Source organism: Crocodylus siamensis, chromosome 5, assembly GCF_052110815.1.
Source record: "Crocodylus siamensis isolate JL-2025a chromosome 5, ASM5211081v1, whole genome shotgun sequence".
Classification (NCBI taxonomy): domain Eukaryota; kingdom Metazoa; phylum Chordata; order Crocodylia; family Crocodylidae; genus Crocodylus; species Crocodylus siamensis.
This window is the reverse complement of record NC_143399.1, coordinates 16,641,700-16,659,792: the sequence shown is the minus strand read 5'-3', so window position 1 is coordinate 16,659,792 and position 18,093 is coordinate 16,641,700. Positions and strand designations below refer to the sequence as shown.

At 40.8% G+C, this 18,093-nt stretch overlaps 1 protein-coding gene across 3 annotated transcripts in view; it reads left to right on the top strand.

The window, feature by feature from the left end:
• Positions 1 to 18,093, top strand: part of JAK1 (Janus kinase 1) — an 87,789-nt gene that overhangs the window by 61,919 nt on the left and 7,777 nt on the right. For all 3 annotated transcript variants that reach the window (XM_090049230.1, XM_090049228.1, XM_090049229.1), the window contains exons 6-18: positions 83 to 246; positions 1,246 to 1,588; positions 3,924 to 4,109; positions 4,858 to 5,015; positions 6,421 to 6,544; positions 8,537 to 8,726; positions 10,819 to 10,925; positions 12,168 to 12,314; positions 13,547 to 13,634; positions 14,125 to 14,252; positions 14,774 to 14,909; positions 15,393 to 15,544; positions 17,875 to 18,025. In XM_090049230.1, the coding sequence (XP_089905356.1) occupies positions 83 to 246; positions 1,246 to 1,588; positions 3,924 to 4,109; positions 4,858 to 5,015; positions 6,421 to 6,544; positions 8,537 to 8,726; positions 10,819 to 10,925; positions 12,168 to 12,314; positions 13,547 to 13,634; positions 14,125 to 14,252; positions 14,774 to 14,909; positions 15,393 to 15,544; positions 17,875 to 18,025 (2,074 nt within the window). The remainder of the gene's footprint in view (positions 1 to 82; positions 247 to 1,245; positions 1,589 to 3,923; positions 4,110 to 4,857; positions 5,016 to 6,420; positions 6,545 to 8,536; positions 8,727 to 10,818; positions 10,926 to 12,167; positions 12,315 to 13,546; positions 13,635 to 14,124; positions 14,253 to 14,773; positions 14,910 to 15,392; positions 15,545 to 17,874; positions 18,026 to 18,093) is intronic.

The following is an 18,093-nucleotide window of genomic DNA, read 5'->3' as shown; positions in this document are numbered from 1 at the left end:
TCTTGAGGCCATGCTGACAGATAAGAGACGAGCTATTGCAAATGTTATTAAAGCTGGTGTCTTTTCCTTACTTTGCACTTAGGGACAGTATGATTTGGTGAAGGGCCTGGCCCCAGTTCGAGACCCTAAAGATGATCAGGAAATTCATGAAATCGAAAATGAATGTCTGGGAATGGCTGTCCTTGCAATCTCTCACTTTGCCATCAACAAAAACACGAAGCTGCCAGATCTTCCCAAGGACATCAGGTAGGTTGCAATAGCTTTGCACGCGGTGTGTGGACACTGCTTCTCTCCACTGGAAGAAATTTTATACCTGTTAAAGTGTGTATAGATATGTTGCCCTCTTGAGGTGACCCTGCAGAGTATATAAACCCTGATATTACTCCTGCTAATGAATACCCCTTTTGGGGTAGGGATGCAATAAGAAGATGCTGTTGTGTTAGGTTATGTGCTCCTAACCAAAATAAATGCAGGTATCACATACAACAAAAACAAGTGACATCCACAGAGTCCTGGCTATTGATGAAATTGTCAAACTTCTGCATGTCATTTTACTATAGAAATTGATTTAGAAGTGGTAGCTTTATTAGCAGCTGCATCTAAGGGGTAAATTTAAAACCCCACGACTTCCAAATTTATTTTAGCAACATGAAGTATAGTTAAGCTTTTCTGCCCACTGATGTCAGTTACATGGCAGGGGGTGGTTGTTGTCTCTCACAACATGAAATTAAATTCACATGACTATAATACTGTACCTTTTTAGGGTGGTAAGTTTACTGACCAACTAACATATACATTCTTTGAAGACTATATGAAGGACTAAAGTCAACATTTTCAAAAGTTTAAGTCCATATTTAGGCACCAGAGGAGGTGCAATAAGCAGAAGTGCCAAACACTTACAGGTCCTTTTGATTTTATTTGGTAATTAAGTTTCTAGTTAGAACAATTTTTGCCTAATTAATGAAAAAAGTGCAGCATATTGTTACCTACAATTTACCATTAAAATATTGTACTTACTGCATATCCTAAAGAGTTGAATTAGCCATTTATATTTGAGTGCATCACAAATGAAGTTTTCAGATAAGATTAGTGATTTTTGTTCTCTCCATCAGGTATCAGAAACTCTTTCTCTGTGCACTGTGAAGTTCTGCATCTGTTTTGATAAATTACTTTTATTGGAAACGAATTATATTCTAGAAAACTGAAACTTGAGGCAGCTATGTTTATGTTCTATTGTTTTTCCAGTTACAAGCGTTATATTCCTGAAACTTTGAACAAGACTATCAGACAGAGGAATGTCTTAACCAGAATTCGGATAAACAACGTTTTCAAGGAGTTCCTTAAGGAATTTAATAATAAAACCATTTGTGATGGCAGTGTGTCTCCACACGACCTGAAGGTTAAATACTTATCGACAATGGAAACTTTAACGAAACATTTTGGAGCAGAAATTTTTGAGACTTCTTCATTGCTGATTTCATCAGAGAATGAGAAAAACAGATTTAATTTTGGAGAAAATGAGAATGTTCCACAGTATGAGGTGATGGTGACAGGGAACAACGGAATACAGTGGAGGCTCAAGCCAAACGTGAGTGTCCATTTAATGACAAAACTGAGGATTCATTTCAGCATAAGGGCTTTCTGACAAGGAAATTAGAAACTTAAAACATTGAACTTTACAAAATTTGTAACTGAAGTTTCATCTTTGTACTCTGATCTTGTTATAACCAAGTTTTTAAAGTTCATGACCAACAGTTAGTAAGATTTAGTCACTTAGTCCTGCTTGTAAAAGGCAACCATCCTAAAGCACTTGCCTTTATCTATAGAAAAAGCTCCAGTCAAAATGTACTTGGATCATCAGTGGAAATTGCAGGCATTTTTCTGAGTTGTGAAAACAACTCTCTCATGGTTTAAGCAGTTAGTAGATTTTGGGTAAGCTGAGGTTATTTGGCAAGGATGTGCAGGTCAAAAATGAAGATTCTTGGCAGAAATGCAAGAGAACTGACATGAAGTCTGTACAGTGCCCAGGATTGGCTGGTATTAGTCCTTTGCTTGTCTGAGTGCTGGTCACTCTGGCTGTTATTATCCACCCTGAATCATCCAAGCCAAATATTTCCCTTCAGGTTTAAAATACATGATTTTGTATTGAATACCCACATCTATTCAAATAACTAACACTGATGAGCATGTATAAGATGGGCAGTAAAGTCTTCTTCCTCTAGCTTTACATAGAGTTAATTTTACTGGAGGCTCTTGCATTGTACTAAATGATCCTAAACATTTGCTTTATCCTGATGTCAGAGTTTGTTAATGCTTCTTAGGGAGATTAGCGCACACACAAAAAAGTAGAAACTGAGTTTTCAGATTTACCATGAACTGTATTTAAAAATCCTTGTTCTCAGTTTTGTGTTCATAGATAAGGCCACCTTCCTCAGTCACTTGCCTGCATGTAGAACAACACCAAATATTTCCGTAATAAAGCTGAGTACAAAAAAGGACTATGGCAGACAAAGCAGCCATGACCAGGCTGACTTTTAGTTTGCATTTTGGGCCTTGTTTTCCAGGTGTGAAGAGAACCTGGCACATAATAGGAACTAAATCAATATGAATCATAATAGCTACAGTAACAATAACGAACAGTGAAAAATGTGCACGCTTAAAACCACAGTTGGTAGGGAATGTGATCCTCAAGCATGACAAATTCTCTCCTAGAAATCACTGTGTAGTTGAAAGGGCCTCACTTGAGGAGTGTAAATAGGTGAAAAATCATTAGCACACTCCCGTCTGCTGCTCTAACATCCTGTGTATAACTTAAACTACCAGAATGGAAATATGCAAGTTTTAAGAATGTTAATCAGAAAAATGGCATCCGAATTCTTGCGTCAGGGGTTCTGCAGGGTGGAAAATAGACATGCATCTAAAATTGCATTGGGATCTACACTTAGTAATGGCCTATCTCCTGCATTTTAGTGTGGGACAAGATGCTGATAATCGTTCAGCATCCTGTTCCCCTTCCAAAATTGCGTGCCTCTGCAGACAGACTCTGCAAAGTTGGTCATTCACCTAGTGGCTCTCCTGCCTGCAAACCCCCATGCTGCAGTACATATGTAGATAGATGAATGGATGTCTATAGGAGCTGAGCTGAGTGTGCTGTGTAGGCCAGATTGGCTGCATTATCTTATCCCCAGCATCCGCTTCTGTGCATGCAAAGTTTCTGTGGAAGGGACCCATGGCCTCCATTCAGGGGTTGGAGCAGGGAGCTGCTCAGGAGCTGTACGTTTCACCCACTCCCTCCTCTTCTGCTGTTCTTGCTACCTTTACGTACCATTTTACTTTTGTTTGCTTCCCTCCATGTCCTGCATTAGAATGGAATATAGGACTTTTATTCCAGATTTCCATGTGGTAGAAAGAACTGTAATTAAGGATTGTTATTATGACCTTCTGGAGCAAGCAACCTCTTTTAAATTAGGAAATGGGAATGGATATTTGAGAAGGAGATCCAAGAAAATGCAGACACCCAACTCCTCTTCATGTTGATTGAAAAGACGATGTTGGTTTTCTAAGGGCCTATCTTTAATGTCAATGAGACATATGGTTTATAAGCCTTAGTAGATCAACTTTATGAACAGTATGGAAGTAACATTACTCTTTCATATAGGTGGAGGAACAGAAAGAAAGGTTAATGGACTTGTCAGGTTGAACAGTGAATTGGTGGCAAAAGTAAGCCCAGAATGTATGAATTTGTTGCTCTCAACCTTGGGTTTTATAAAGAAAATGTTGGGCTCACAAGTAAAGATAAAGAGAACATGTGAGTGTTTTTTTTAAATGGCTGAGAGCTGCTAAGTGCTGCAGAACTGCTGGTGCAAACCTTTACTTCCATCACCAAAAAGCCAGTGTTTATTATCTGTACCCCTTGTTTGCAGATTCAACAGACTGACAAAGAGAAACATAAACTAAAGAGGAAGAAAGTGGATGGCAAAAACAAAAAGGATGAATTAAAAACCAGAATCCAAGAGGAGTGGAACAGTTTTTCATACTTTCCAGAAATCACACACGTTGTCATAAAGGAGTCCACAGTCAAAATTAACAAGCAGGACAACAAAAGGATGGTAAGAGTTTTGCCTGGGTATGGAAGGAAATAGACACATTTTTGTTGGGCAGCAATGTTGCCATTAGTAGTGTTTGTCCCTTTTGTCATTCTTCTAATGGACACCTTAAGGGTATCACACAGTGTATGTGCCTCCTGAATAGTAGCAGTTGTCCCTCACCACTCCACGTCTGTCATCCTTCCTTTCCTCCTTGAGCCCCAAAGCAGTCACTATATGGGAAGAATCCCACCACACTTCTCAATTTGGCGTATCCTGGAGAAACAAAAGCAGTGAGAAGGAAAGAGAGCAGTAGAGCTGGAGACAAGAGAAACAGACAAACACGGAGAAGGAAGGATCAGGTAGGGGGTGATGAAGAAGAGTATCATTAAATGCAGGCATAAGCTTGTTTCTGCCTCCAGATGCTCCCATTACAGAAACTACCAAAAAAATGTATGGGCCTGAATCTTGGGTGGCATCACCCCACTGCTGAGGAATTTGTGGAATTTGTACATGGATGTCAAGAGTCTGGACTAATGGATTGCATGGCAAGACTAGGGTTTAGCTTGGCCTACAGCAGAATAGTCCTTGCTGGACAGTACAAGGTGATCGTTGGGGCCATTCCAAATGTTTTGTTTCAGCCGTATGTACTGGGCAACAATGTTATCCAATCCTGTGCAGAAATCCTAATGCATATGAGTTTCTGTATTCAACACCATCCTTCATTTTTCTAATTACAGTAATTCTTGACCAAATTATCTTTTTTTTCAAGGAATTAAAACTCTCTTCACATGCGGAGGCCTTGTCATTTGCATCGTTGATAGATGGATACTTCAGACTTACAGCAGATGCCCACCACTATCTCTGCACTGATGTTGCTCCACCTTTGATAGTGCACAACATAAAAAGTGGATGCCATGGCCCCATTTGGTTTGTCAAATACCATTTCTGTTTTATAATGTTTCTTCCTTTACTTCCATACACACTGCTTGAATTCATTGAAAAAAAATCTGAGACATTTAGAAGGATTCCAAACAAACAGATTCTTGCAGGCCAAAGATGGCAAGGGGAGTTACTCTGCTGTAAATGGGACTGATGGCAAATATTTTGTTTTCAGATTTCCAAACTAAATTTCCCCCAGGTGTTTATGGAGGGAGCAGAGGATGTTGGAGACAATTTGACTTAAAAAAAAAAAACAAAAAAACCAAAAACAGTGTACAAAGCTTGACATGTAGGATGAGGTTTTCAGAAGCACTCACTATTAGTCTAACTCTGTCCACATTGAAGCCAGTGGTGAAAATGCCAAAAATCCCTAGTAATTTCAGGGGGAACAGAAGTAGTTCAATATCGTGTTTTTTCCAAATCCTGCCTATAGTACCTGTCTTTCATGTGCCACACCTCTAAAGATGGAAAACATTTTGATTCCATAGATCTGCGGGCCATTACAAATAAAACATAAACAACATTTCCTTACTTAGGCTGCAGTTCAGTTCTCTTGTGCTATTTTACATAATTTTAGTTATTTTATAGTGAACATAGAATAAAGACATTCTGGTTTTCTGTCTCAGACTAACCACTTCTTCCTGTATTCCTCCTCCTTTTTGGCCAGCCCGACATGGGGAATCTGGGCATTAGCTTGCTTGTCTATAAAACCACAACATTCAGTTATTTTACAGGAGTATGTTGAGGCTTAATTCAGTAATGTTTGTGAAGGCCTTTTACAGAGTTTGTACTAGAGACTTGAAAGATTGGGAGTCACTTAACCAAAGCTGACCTGTGCCTTTCCTGGCCATGAGATCCTTGGATGCATGCGCTAAGTGGCATTTTCCTTTTTTAATTAAAAAGTAAACACACTTTTCCTTTTTTTTTTACTTTTTACTTGGTTGCTTTCCTTCTTTTCTGGATCTGTCCACTATGCATAAAACAATTTGTCTGCAAGTGACATGTCCATGAGCACAGTATGTGTCATGATGGACTGCTGTAACTTAAGGAAATAACGACTGTCATTGAAAATGGGCTGAATTAGACATTTTAAAGATGCGACAAAGGCATGACATGCAGTCCTGGAGGCAGTCCCTGCCCATCCCCTCCACCCCTCAAATTTACCAGATGTTTGTCTCCATCTGTTTTTGTTTTGCTAAACAGAGTATGCATATAATGCACACAGTATAAAACATGCTTTACTAATAATAGAGCTGTCTGGATATTGCAGTTGAACACTGTTGTTCTATAGGCAGCCCTGTTTGGCGGGAGGGAGGAGAGGGAACAGTTAAAATAGGGTTGAATGCTACTGCTCATTCGTTCTGTATCTTCATTCACATATTAATTGTTTCAGCAACGAGTATGCCACCAACAAATTGAGACAAGAGGGGAATGAGGAGGGAATGTACGTGCTGAGATGGAGTTGTACCAACTTCAATCACATCCTTATGACAGTGACGTGTTCTGAAACCTCAGAGGTATATTGGAACGTATATAACTCAATGATGTTTTTAGCTGAGTTCACAATGTCTGAGTCATACAGATTATATAATTTCCGTAATCCATGCTAGTCTAGAACATGTTTCTCTTCCCTCTAGTAGTGTGTCCCTGTAGAAATAACAACTTGCTGCTTACAGGTTCGGTCTCCCCAGATAATGAATGGTGTTCATTACAGAGATAAATTATAATCCAGTTAATAAATGTGAACTCCGTGTTGTCTGATTAGGCAGCTCGTGTTATAAAGCTGCACTAGATCCTCAATCCTTGGATAATTAGAAAGTTTCTAGCTTCCAGCCTAATTCATTCTTAGCCAGTTTCTGTTTGTTCTTTTGCCAGTATTGTCTTTTGGCTTAAATAAGCTTTTCCTGTCAGGGGATTGAACTCAGTGACCCAGGAAGTCCCATCAGGTCCTGGGTTCCTATAAATCATCTGATGGAAGGAACAGGCCTTGGCTTACACAGCTGGGCCCCAGCATTGCTCTACCACTTCCACTACTCTAGTGGCAGTTGCATGAGTGTGTGGGAGCAAAATTGGCTCACGGTTGTCAGAATTAACTGAAGAAAAACACAGTAATGTATGCAGGGTTGAATAACAGATTGATGCTGTGGCAATAAGGACCGTATAAAATAACAGAAGTGTAGGGAAGGGTGCTTAAAAGTGCTAAAATAAGGTACTTTCCAAAAGCTCTCAAAGATTTCAGCCATTGTGGCAACTGGCATAGGGGTTCCTTCATGTAAAATAATGAAGTGCAATATATAAGGGAAGGGAGCTGGGAAAACAGATGTGTAAGGCACTTTCATGCAGGGTTTATCTTCAAATGAGTTTTGTCTGAGCAAGAAAGGCTTCAGGGCTGTGCCCTTAGTGTAAGCAATAGCAAAAATCATGAGGTAAGAGAGGTAGGGGCACTGGAGAGTAAACACATGGATGTAGAAAAACAGAACAGTTGCAGCTTGAAGGCAAGAAGTCTGATCCAGAGTCCATTAAGTCAGTGGAAGCTTTCTACTTGGACACTGGCTCAGGACCAAGTGTTTAAGCTGTTTACATAGGAATGCAATTATGCAAATGGTTCAGACAAAGTATAACTTTGCTAGAAAAGAGTCCAGTGAGGCAAGAAGGCACATTTGAGGTATGGCAGTCAAATGGGGAGGAAAGGCTTTGACGACACGTAGCACTAGCAGACATTTCACATGAATATAACAGTTTTCATTTAGAGAGCTTAATTTATATGCCAAAGGTGGGTAGAGATGAGGGAAGTGAGTCACTGAAATGCAAAGCGGGGTTTGTCTTGAGGAACTTGGGACTCAGAAGAGTACAGAGATTGTAAAGGTGTTCAGGAGCACACAGACATCAGTCTATGCCCTTATCTTTCCTCTGAACTGGTACATATTTGATCAAAGACCTGCGCTCTGAAACATTTGAAACTCTTCACCACGGCCGCTGAGTGTAATTGGCAGACTTAAAATTCTGGTCTTTCAAGGGGTCTTTCACTCAGCATCTTGACCCAGTTTATCTTCTGCCATGGTGCGTCTTACTACCTCTTGTGGATGTAAAAATCTTTTAGATATTTATGCTTTGAAGCATAGGTCCAGTGAATTAATGGAGCAGAATGCCAAAGGAGCTAATGGAACAACTGGACATTAGCTTCATTCTATTTTAGGTTATGTCTCGTCTAAGAGCAGGATCCATAAATTGGGCTGGATGTCTGTGTATGTCTTTACATCAACCTATTAATATTACTGCTTCAGTTCTGCTCCTGCCTGGGACTGAAATGTATTGGGATTCTAGTGCCTTTTTGTGCTACCCAGCTAAGGACTGTAACTAGGGAACAAGCAATACATTTGTCCCTGGTATTTCACTGGCTTTATTGGGGTAGTCACAGACTTGGTCCACGATCTGCTTGTTGGCCTTGGGATAGTGCTTCATCTTTGTGATTTGATGTTTTGCTTTTTTTTTTTTTAATTAATTAATAGTCACAGGTAAACAGTTCAGTCCAGTACAAAAACTTCCAGATTGAGATGAAGAAAAATGAGTGCCTTCTGCATGGCTCCAATAGGTCTTTCTCATCCTTAAAAGAGCTAATGGATCACTTGAAGGGACAGGTCCTTAAGACAGACAATATCAGCTTTACACTGAGGAGATGCTGCCAGCCAAAACCAAGAGGTAGGCTCTGTTCTTCTAGATGGGGAGAACTGAAGGCACTCTTACAACCAGAGGGTGTGGTGATTGCTTTATATTGTCATTTCAAGTTACTTTGACAAAGGTTTTAAAATATAAACTTATCTTATTTATTCCTGGACTGAGGGGGAAGTTTCTGTTTTTAAACAAGCTGAAGTCTCCAAACATTGTGAATAACTTAATTTTGAAAATGATGTGAACTCAGCACAAAATACTCAAAGTATCATTGGTGTTAGTATCATTGGTGCAAACTTTTTTTCAATTGGAGGTATAAAAAGACCTGTTTGTCTTTTGTGTGTAAATAACAGTTTTGCACACTTGGGTTATTAGGTTGGTTTAAATGGAAAATGTCACAGCTGATTCATGAGTTGAATTACTGCTTAACATTGTAAACTGTAAGCAGGAACTGTATAAGGGGCTTCCCTAGACCTCTACAGAACATGTACACACAGCAGTGGTGCTTGCAAGTGTTGTGCTCCTTTGTTTGAAGAGAGGAAGTGTGTAGCCTGTGATGTAAGGTCATGCTCTTTTACTTAAAGATCACTTGCTCTTCAGATCAAATGTTAATAATAATAATAATAAAGGAGACCCAAGAGAAATGTGATCCCACTGTTATTCCTCTGGCAGGACTCATGTGGAAGTCAGTGGAAACTTTTTGACCAAGGACTACAACATCACCTGTGCTGGAAATGGGGAGAAGGGAACTTTTGTGAATTGCGACTGTCCATTTTATTAAAATGGATTTTTTTTTTTTTTACAAATTGCTTGTAGCTGAACTTTACATGAAAGAGGAAGCAAAGAGTGGTGTGGTGTGGTCTGGTTGATCAGATAACAACTTCCTGTTAGAATAAGGGAAATAACGGAGCAGCAGTAGCTACGTTTTTGTTTTTGAAAAGTTGAGAGAAGCATGTTCTGTATACATATGAAAGACAATTTATAGTTCTTAAATAACAGCCTTAGCAGCACTTCTTAAACAAATAGTAACAATAATTACTATCTGGAGCACTGAGAGATTAAGGCAATTACATTTTTAAAAAGTCCAGATACTTAAGAGATTATCGGCAGTTGTAGCACTGTTAACATGTAGGAGGAGAAGCTTGCTTTGCCTGCTGAGCCCGCCTCCTATTGACCTTAGAGTTGCATTTGCTTATGTCAGTTGATCTCAACTTTGGTGGGAGTTTTTTTGGTGCATGAAGAACGCAAGGTACCCCAGGTTCCCTGTTTTGCCTCTTCCTCTTTGCCTTTTCTAGAAGTTAAGTAACTTATGTTTGTAATGAAGTCTAGCCTGGACCTGATTAAAAAAAAGAATTGTTTCATCTTGGATCCAAGCCCTGTGTTAAGAAAACAAGGTCAAAAGGTAGCCTTGAGGCACATGTTCTATGGATGATAATGGGAATGTGGCACCTAAAGCCAACACATCATGGGTTTCTGCACACTGGTGTACAAACTCTTGTGCTATTCTGATGGGCTTTTCTCTACCAAAGGCACAAAGAAAGAGGGAGGCTTCATTTTCTTTGCCCCCCTTGAGGCAGAGTTACTTTTATTATACTCAGAGCAAGAAGGCTGTTAGTTCTCCCTGGGTACAATCCTGATGAGGAGGAGACATGGCTTGCTCTCTTGCCCATAAGCAATATATAGGCCAATGGATCTGGCCATCCGCAGGAGGGCTGGGTACAGGGCTGTTCCAGGCAGCTTTGGGATGCACCAGGCACAATACTTTAGAGAGTTCATTTGGGTCCTGTATGTTTCTTAATGCAGTAAGCACCAGCTTTTTTTTTTTTTTACTTGGTTATGTACAGAAAAAAGAGGCCAATGTTCAGAATAAAAAAAAAAGGCACAAAGTTATCTTCCTGGATTCTTTACCAGGAGGTAGAATAGAAGACGTTGTGCAGACACAATGTCAGATTTACTTCCCAAACAATCCAGTGATTTTTTTTTTTTTTTTTTTTTTTGCTCACAGTGAACATATAAAAAGTCAAGACCATTATCATCCGAACTGTTGGAAGTAAGGAATTAATGGCTTATTTACTTATTTATTTTAACAAAAACACCCCTTTCTCTCTTCCTTGTTCTCCAGAAATCTCCAACTTATTAGTGGCAACAAAGAAAGCTCAGGAATGGCAGCCAGTTTACTGTCTAGGTCAGCTGAGTTTCCATCGAATCCTCAAAGATGAAATTACCCAAGTAAGTAGCTAATGAATTTCACCTTGCTTTGCTGATCCTTTCATTCATTTAATATAACCAAACAAAAATGTGAAGCCTTTGTTCTCAGTGAAATAGGATGAAATCTCAACAGTTTTAAATTTTTGGCCCCAAGAGATTTTATTTGAATCATTATTTGTTTAACAAATAGGTATGAAGCCACCCACTGTGAGCTCAAGCAGCGTCAGTCTGCATACTTGCGCAAAGGGAAGCGGGGTAGGAGGGGAAAAAAGAAAACAGACATCTTTGCATACCCTACAGATGCATCTTTCTGTCAGGAGGCACACTCTTTGTAGCAATTGTCAGATGTACCTGGAAAACCTCAACCTTCATGTTGGTGTTTGGAAGAGATCTTAATGCCTTCTGAGCTATACTCTTCTCATTTCACTTTGTAAAAGTTCCTGTATTTCTGGAAGGCCTGATCCATTAGAGGAACAGAGCCTACATGCATTGAGATCATGCCCAGCAGGAGGGATAAACAGGTAAAGTAGCAGCCTCCAAGAAAGCTGCTGAGGATTGAAGTTCTGTTATCCGAAGTGATGTAGAAAGCAGGGTAGATTTGTACCTTATCGTGCCTTAGGAACATAAGCCTTTCAGAAAGCAATTAAGATTTAGGCATATAAATCACTTTGGTGCTTTTGAAAATTTTATTCAAGATTTTGTTTTGTTTTGGTTTTTTAACTGAAGATTTTAGGCTCAGGGTATTGATAGCTTGTAAATACATGTATGTAAAAAAAAAAAAAAAGCCAACGTTGTCAGCGCACACGCTTTTCCTGGAAGAATCCCCTCTTAGAGAGGAAGTGTTTGTTCTCTCTCATATCTCCAAGAATGAATTCCCTGGAATATCACTTCCTGCATTTTTTGTAACGCTTTAGGCATCACATCAATATCTTACTGTAAATAAGAGAGTAGGCATTATTTATTCATTCTAATTACATTATATCATGGTGAATTTGTTTGTTATTAATGTAGATGCGATATCCCATTAATACCTAATGAGCTCAGTGTAATGAGTATCCTTACAGAGAATACCAAGGGGGGAAAAGAATGATGAGCTGTCATTTTTTATTTTCTGTTTGGTAACAGACTGCTAACACTTGAAGCAACTTATTATTAATTTAAATGGGATGTGGGGTTTTGAGTAGCAGCCTAGGTGGCGATTCTGGTTTTTCTGGATTTACACATCCAATTCATTTCATGGTTTGAAAATACATTTTGTCCTAGGGTGAACACCTGGGAAGAGGAACAAGGACACAGATTTATTCTGGGGTTCTCAACTATAAGGAATATGAGAATGAAGGGTACCAGGATGAAAAAGAGATCAAAGTCCTCCTCAAAGTCTTGGACCCCAGCCACAGGGATATTTCTCTGGCAAGTTATTTAGTCATTAGTATGACAGATAAGGAAGGAGCCAACATCACTTTGTATCCTTTTTCAAAAGTGTACTGCCTAAACAATAGAAATTGCATACAAAACACAGGATGTTGGGGGGAGGGGAGTTAAGACCAGCATTTTTTAGACACAAGATGTGCTATAACAGTCATCAACACTTCTCAGGCACTTGGCAAGATCAGCATTACTCAATCAGGTGTTGGTTTCTTCAAATTAGATACAGACTTAGGCCCCAGCCCCTCAAGCACTCATGTATTCAAGTAGCTTCTCAAATCAACAGTCCCCTTAGCTAGGGACAGCATTTATACATAAACCGGTATAAGTGATTGAAAACAGGTTCAAATCTGTAACACAACAGAAGTTCAGTGCACATAAACTGCTTTCAAAATGGCTGAAACTGTTTAAGATAAATCTGGATGGATGAAATATCAGACTTAAATGATGTAGGTTAAATCGGTTTATTGAACTTCTGCCCCAGATCCCTCCAGATTCAAGTTAAGTCACAGTCCCCCAGCATCCCAGGATGCTTTGCACCTCCCCTGCAAACCCCCCTTGCTGGGGGGGGTGCAGACGAGTCTTGGCCGGAGCCATCTGTTCCAGGTGAGCAGGTGTGCTCTAGCATTCCCCCAGCTTCTGGCCTGGGCCACTGCAGCCATGTAGCTGCTTTTCTGGAATCAAAAGTGGATGTCTGTTCACTTACTTATTGGTTCAGTTTACGCAGCTTAGACTACCTGTGAAGAATGAATGGATTCAGCCTTGGGCTTTCTGACTGTTTGTTCTTAGCATTTGAGTGCAACCGAACACAGGTTTAACTGTTTGCTCCAAAACACTATCTAGGTTCCAGTTCTCCAGTGGGCTGGGAGGCAGGACTCTAGATTCTGCCACTGACACCATGTTCCACAAGCCAGTTAATTTGTTTAAGCTTCATTGTCCCTGTGATACATAAACAGAGGCATAACATTGGCAAGAGACTTTGAGAGCCTCGGGAAAGAGTTGAGACATTGCATGCCATGCAGATGACAGCCTCTCATTACATACATCTACCACTTTCACATGTTGATTCTGCCCATTATCAGAGACACTGGGCTTTCCTAAACTACGCACACATCCTTGTTACCTCACCCTTGGTTTGTTTCTTTTAAGTGTTCTGCTTTCCTTCAGGGGGAGGCAGTGAAGTGCTGATATTTACTTTTGCTATATCACTTTGACAGGCGTTTTTTGAAACAGCGAGCATGATGAGGCAGGTTTCCCACAAACACATCGTCCTTCTTCACGGCGTTTGTGTCCGTGACGTGGAAAGTGAGTAGTTACAATTGGCTGGAATGCAGTTCTTCTGAAGTGAGGGTAGAGACTGTCTTTGCTCAGGGGCTGACAGGTCCAGGGTTGGGATTTCTGGGTGCCACCTAGCCTAGAAGTAGAACTGGGATGAGAGGCCATTTCCCCTGCTTCAAATCATAACATGGCTTTCCCTTGTTTTGCCATCATTTGAGCAAATCCTTATACTCCATGGTTCCCTGGGATATCGACAGGTCTGCTAGTAGAGGCCAGAGTCAAGAGACGTGGGGACAGCGCTCACATTATACCTGGTCTGTGTCCATTGGGCATTTTGTCTTCAGTATTGTTGATCTGGACTCTTTCGCGAGCAGAAGCTTCATTTTTTATTTAAAGCAGATGAAGCAAAGACTTACTAGTGTTGCATAGCTGTCTCCCTCGAGGAGACCCAGTTACACTTTGGATATTGTTCCAGACAGTACTATTGTGGCAGCACGGTGTGTTTCTCTTTCTGTAGATATTATGGTTGAAGAGTTTGTTGAATTTGGGCCTTTGGATCTCTTTATGCACCGGAAAAGTGATGTTCTTACAACTCCTTGGAAGTTCAAAGTAGCTAAACAGCTTGCAAGCGCACTTAGCTACTTGGTAAGTAGACAGTTTCATATCTCTAATTACATGATCTAAGTCACAAGATGTAGTTTAACTCACGCCAGAGTGTTGAATAGACTGCAGGGGACATCTGTGACTTAGTGAAGGGAATGGAAGTCAGCATGCTTCCTTTCAGGTCTCAGCGTACTGTTTTAATGAATTTCCAAGGCTTCCGGAGTAGATGAGTGCATTTTTAATGACAGATCAAGTGTAAGTTCCATTGCTCTCATTGGTTTATGACCTTTGTTAAGTCAGTTTCTGTGTGCTTCATGAAGCAGGCACAATATAATGCTCATCCACTTTTGCAAAGTGCATTGAAATCTGTGGGAGGAAGGTGGTTTATCAGTGCAAAGGATACATCTCTTGCACATGCTCCAAGAGAATTTTCCCCAACCTTTTTTTTAGCTCAGACTACACCTTTAAATATTTTGCACCCAGCGTTTTGGCTGCATAAACAAATGCTGTTGCAAAAAACTGCCACGTCTTTGAATGTACTGTAACTTTTCTGTTGAATACAGGAGGATAAAGATCTAGTACATGGAAATGTGTGTACTAAAAATATACTGTTGGCAAGAGAGGGAATAGACAGTGAATATGGTCCTTTTATAAAGCTGAGTGACCCAGGAATTCCAATAACTGTGCTGTCCAGACAAGGTACAGTATAACCCAGGTTATTATTCTTAACATGGTTGGGAAGGGATAGAAAATGTTTTTTATTAGCACTGTTTCCCATTCTCTTTTCTACTTTATACAGTTCCAAGTTGCATGTATTTACAAAACTGCACTGGAGTGAAGGAAAGTTGCATATAGAAGTTTTTGAGCCACATTCTAGTTTCTTTCCATTTTAAGCACACTATACAGTGTTGGGTCTAACAAGCTAATCTAGCAGGAATCTCAATGTTATGAAGGTTGCAGGGCACACCCAACATTTGTAAAAGTCACGAGAATATACTTTTATTTAGGCAGGTGTTTCAGACTAAACTGTTCCCTAAGAATAGGTTTTTCCTAAAAGGCTAAAGCAGTTCTAGAGAAAACGTGATAGAACACAATACTATACTACATCCCCAAGGAGAGAGAGAGGGGCAGTTTTCTATGTTTTGATACTACAGACCCTATCAATTCTGTGTTTCATCTCAGAATGCGTTGGCCGAATACCTTGGATTGCACCAGAATGTGTGAAAGATTCCAAAAATTTAAGCATTGCAGCAGACAAGTGGAGTTTTGGCACAACGCTATGGGAAATCTGCTACAATGGAGAAATACCCCTGAAGGATAAGACATTAGCAGAGGTAAAAGTTTGTTGCCTCAGTCTTGTGTTGCTGCTTCAGCACTTTGATGCATGTCCAGATTGAGTTAATGGAAGTTTAATGTTTTCAGTTCAATCAACTCTGTTTCAATCTCAGGTGGGATTGATAGATAAATACTAGGACCTGGGCTAGACTTCCATACAAAGAGCACTAGTTAATGCTAATTACAGACCCTTCCTCCCTTTTCACAGTGGTTTTCCTGAACCAGGGTAATAGGTGATTAGCACTAACTTCAGGAACATTTCATGCATCCACATAAAGCAGTTGTACTCGTTACCGCTGCACCAAACTACATATCCCAAAGCACTTCACTAAAAGACACAGCTTCACTGAAATGCCTTTACCTTTGAGGAGGAGAGCATGAGCCAGCTCAGAGCAGGCAAGAGGGAGAAGCACATGTAGCTTGCAGCACTGCTCCAACAGTACCACATAAAGAGCCTGCCATCTTGTTTTTCACAAGTTTACTTCACTTGCTAACAACCACTCCCTGAGCCACTCCCAAGACTCAGAATCCCCTTGCAGCCCATACACTGTTCCCTCTGCGGCTAGATTTAACTTCCTCAGAACATTTTCTGAGTAGGCAGCTGCAGCTCTTGGCTGTGATTATTAGTAAATTGTCCATGTTAATTAAAACAGAGCCTCTTGCTGCTCCCTGCCATTCTGCCAGACCTCTTCTAAAGTGACTACTTTCCTCAACACCAGCCTTCTGTAGCCTAAAACATTGAGAGTATGAGATGGGATTCCTCTCCCAAGATATTAACATACCACAGTCTCTCCTCCCCTGGGGGTTTTTTATGCCTCTCCCTTTGTCTTCCACTTGCTCTCATGGTGAGATTTCTCCATGTTCCCTTTTTCTCATCCTTCCTCTGTGCCTGGCTCTCAACATCTCTGCTTCCCCCATTCGTCACAGCCATTGTTGGGACTTGCCACCCTCCCCCCAACCCATCCTATGGGCTCCCACCTTCCTGTGTTTTTAATCAGCTGAAAGTCACATACGACTGGAAGGGGTCGCTGGGTCACTGCGGCCAGCCATCTGCAATCCTGTTACACTGAAACGTACTTACCCTTGAGGAGGAGAGCAGGAGCCAACCAGCCAGCTCAGAGCAGGAGTGGGAGAGGAGGGCATGTGGCTTGCAGTCCTTCTGGGCATGGTGTAAGCAGTCTCATAAATTGATCAAACTGCATTTTAGAAGAAGTTAGGATTTCTGTCCTCCCTGTTGGTAGCCTTGTTCAGAACCTCCCTGTTCCGCTGGTTAGGAATTGTCTTCTAATTCCCACCCTAGATTTATGCATGGCCAGATCATACTCAGAACTATTGGAAACCTCATCAGAAAGATTCCTGCTGTGCTTCCTCTCCCTTGAATTTCTGCTCTTTCAAAGAAGCAGCTCTTGGACTCAGCCTGGGAAGGGGGGTTGCATGGCAGCACAGCAGCTGCTTGACTGCTTGAAGGCAGAAAACCAAGACCCTCACCCACTGCTTCTGAGAGGTGGTTAATTCAGGAGGGAGCTGAGATGCTGAAGAGGTAGTTACCCTGGTAAAGTGTGCTCCCTCTGTTTCCTTTCAGTCCACAACTTGCACCAGACTCTCCCCACACCAATGGTAATTGCAAAAGTTTTAAATCAACGCTGGAAGTTCATTGTTTTCCATTAGCAAAACACTCTGGCGATCTCTCCCACCACTGATGGAGTCCCACTCAGTGCTCTCTCTGTTCAGTGCATAATTAGTACAGCAAACCTGATGTTGCTACTGGCATGTACACACCTCCCCCTTCCGATCAGGGTTTAGTGAGTGGCTGAATGCACTACTGCTTTTAGGTCACAGATTCAGTTACACAATCCTGGGTGGGACAGCGGTTCAGATGCACTTTTTGCAACATCTTGGGACACACTGCTTACAATTCTTATCCCAGGAACCTTTCTAGGTACAACAGACACAGATGTTTGAACGATTACATTTGTTCTGGCTTAAAATGGTTTCTTCTGGGACAGATGTGACTTCTGTTTTGTAGCCTAAGTCAAGCTGTTTGTGAGACGTGGCTTGGCAACAAGGTAACTGTTCCAAAAAAAATGAACAATCCCAACCTGTCTGAGGAACATCTTAGCTGCTCCAAGGTACTTCAAACGCTAGAAAAAAGATTCTCTTCAGAATAGATTGGCCAGAGTAGCTGGTGGAAAGGCACTGGTTTGTGGATGCCACAGAGAGCAAAGCTGTTTTTTAGTTTTGTGGAAAACATCTTACAAAAATACCTGAAAAGATTTCAGATAAGAAGGTCTATGGTACATGAAGAGGTTTTTTTCATTTTGCCTGGCAGAAAGAGAGGTTTTACGAAGGACACTTCATGCTGGTGACACCATCCTGCAAGGAGCTTGCCGACTTGATGAAACAGTGCATGAATTATGACCCCAATCAGAGACCATTCTTCAGAGCAGTTATGAGGGACATTAATAAACTGGAGGAACAAAGTAAGAAATGTGTTTGTTAGTTTGATCTGGGAGGACCCACTTTATTTAGCAAAGTTGGACACCGAAGT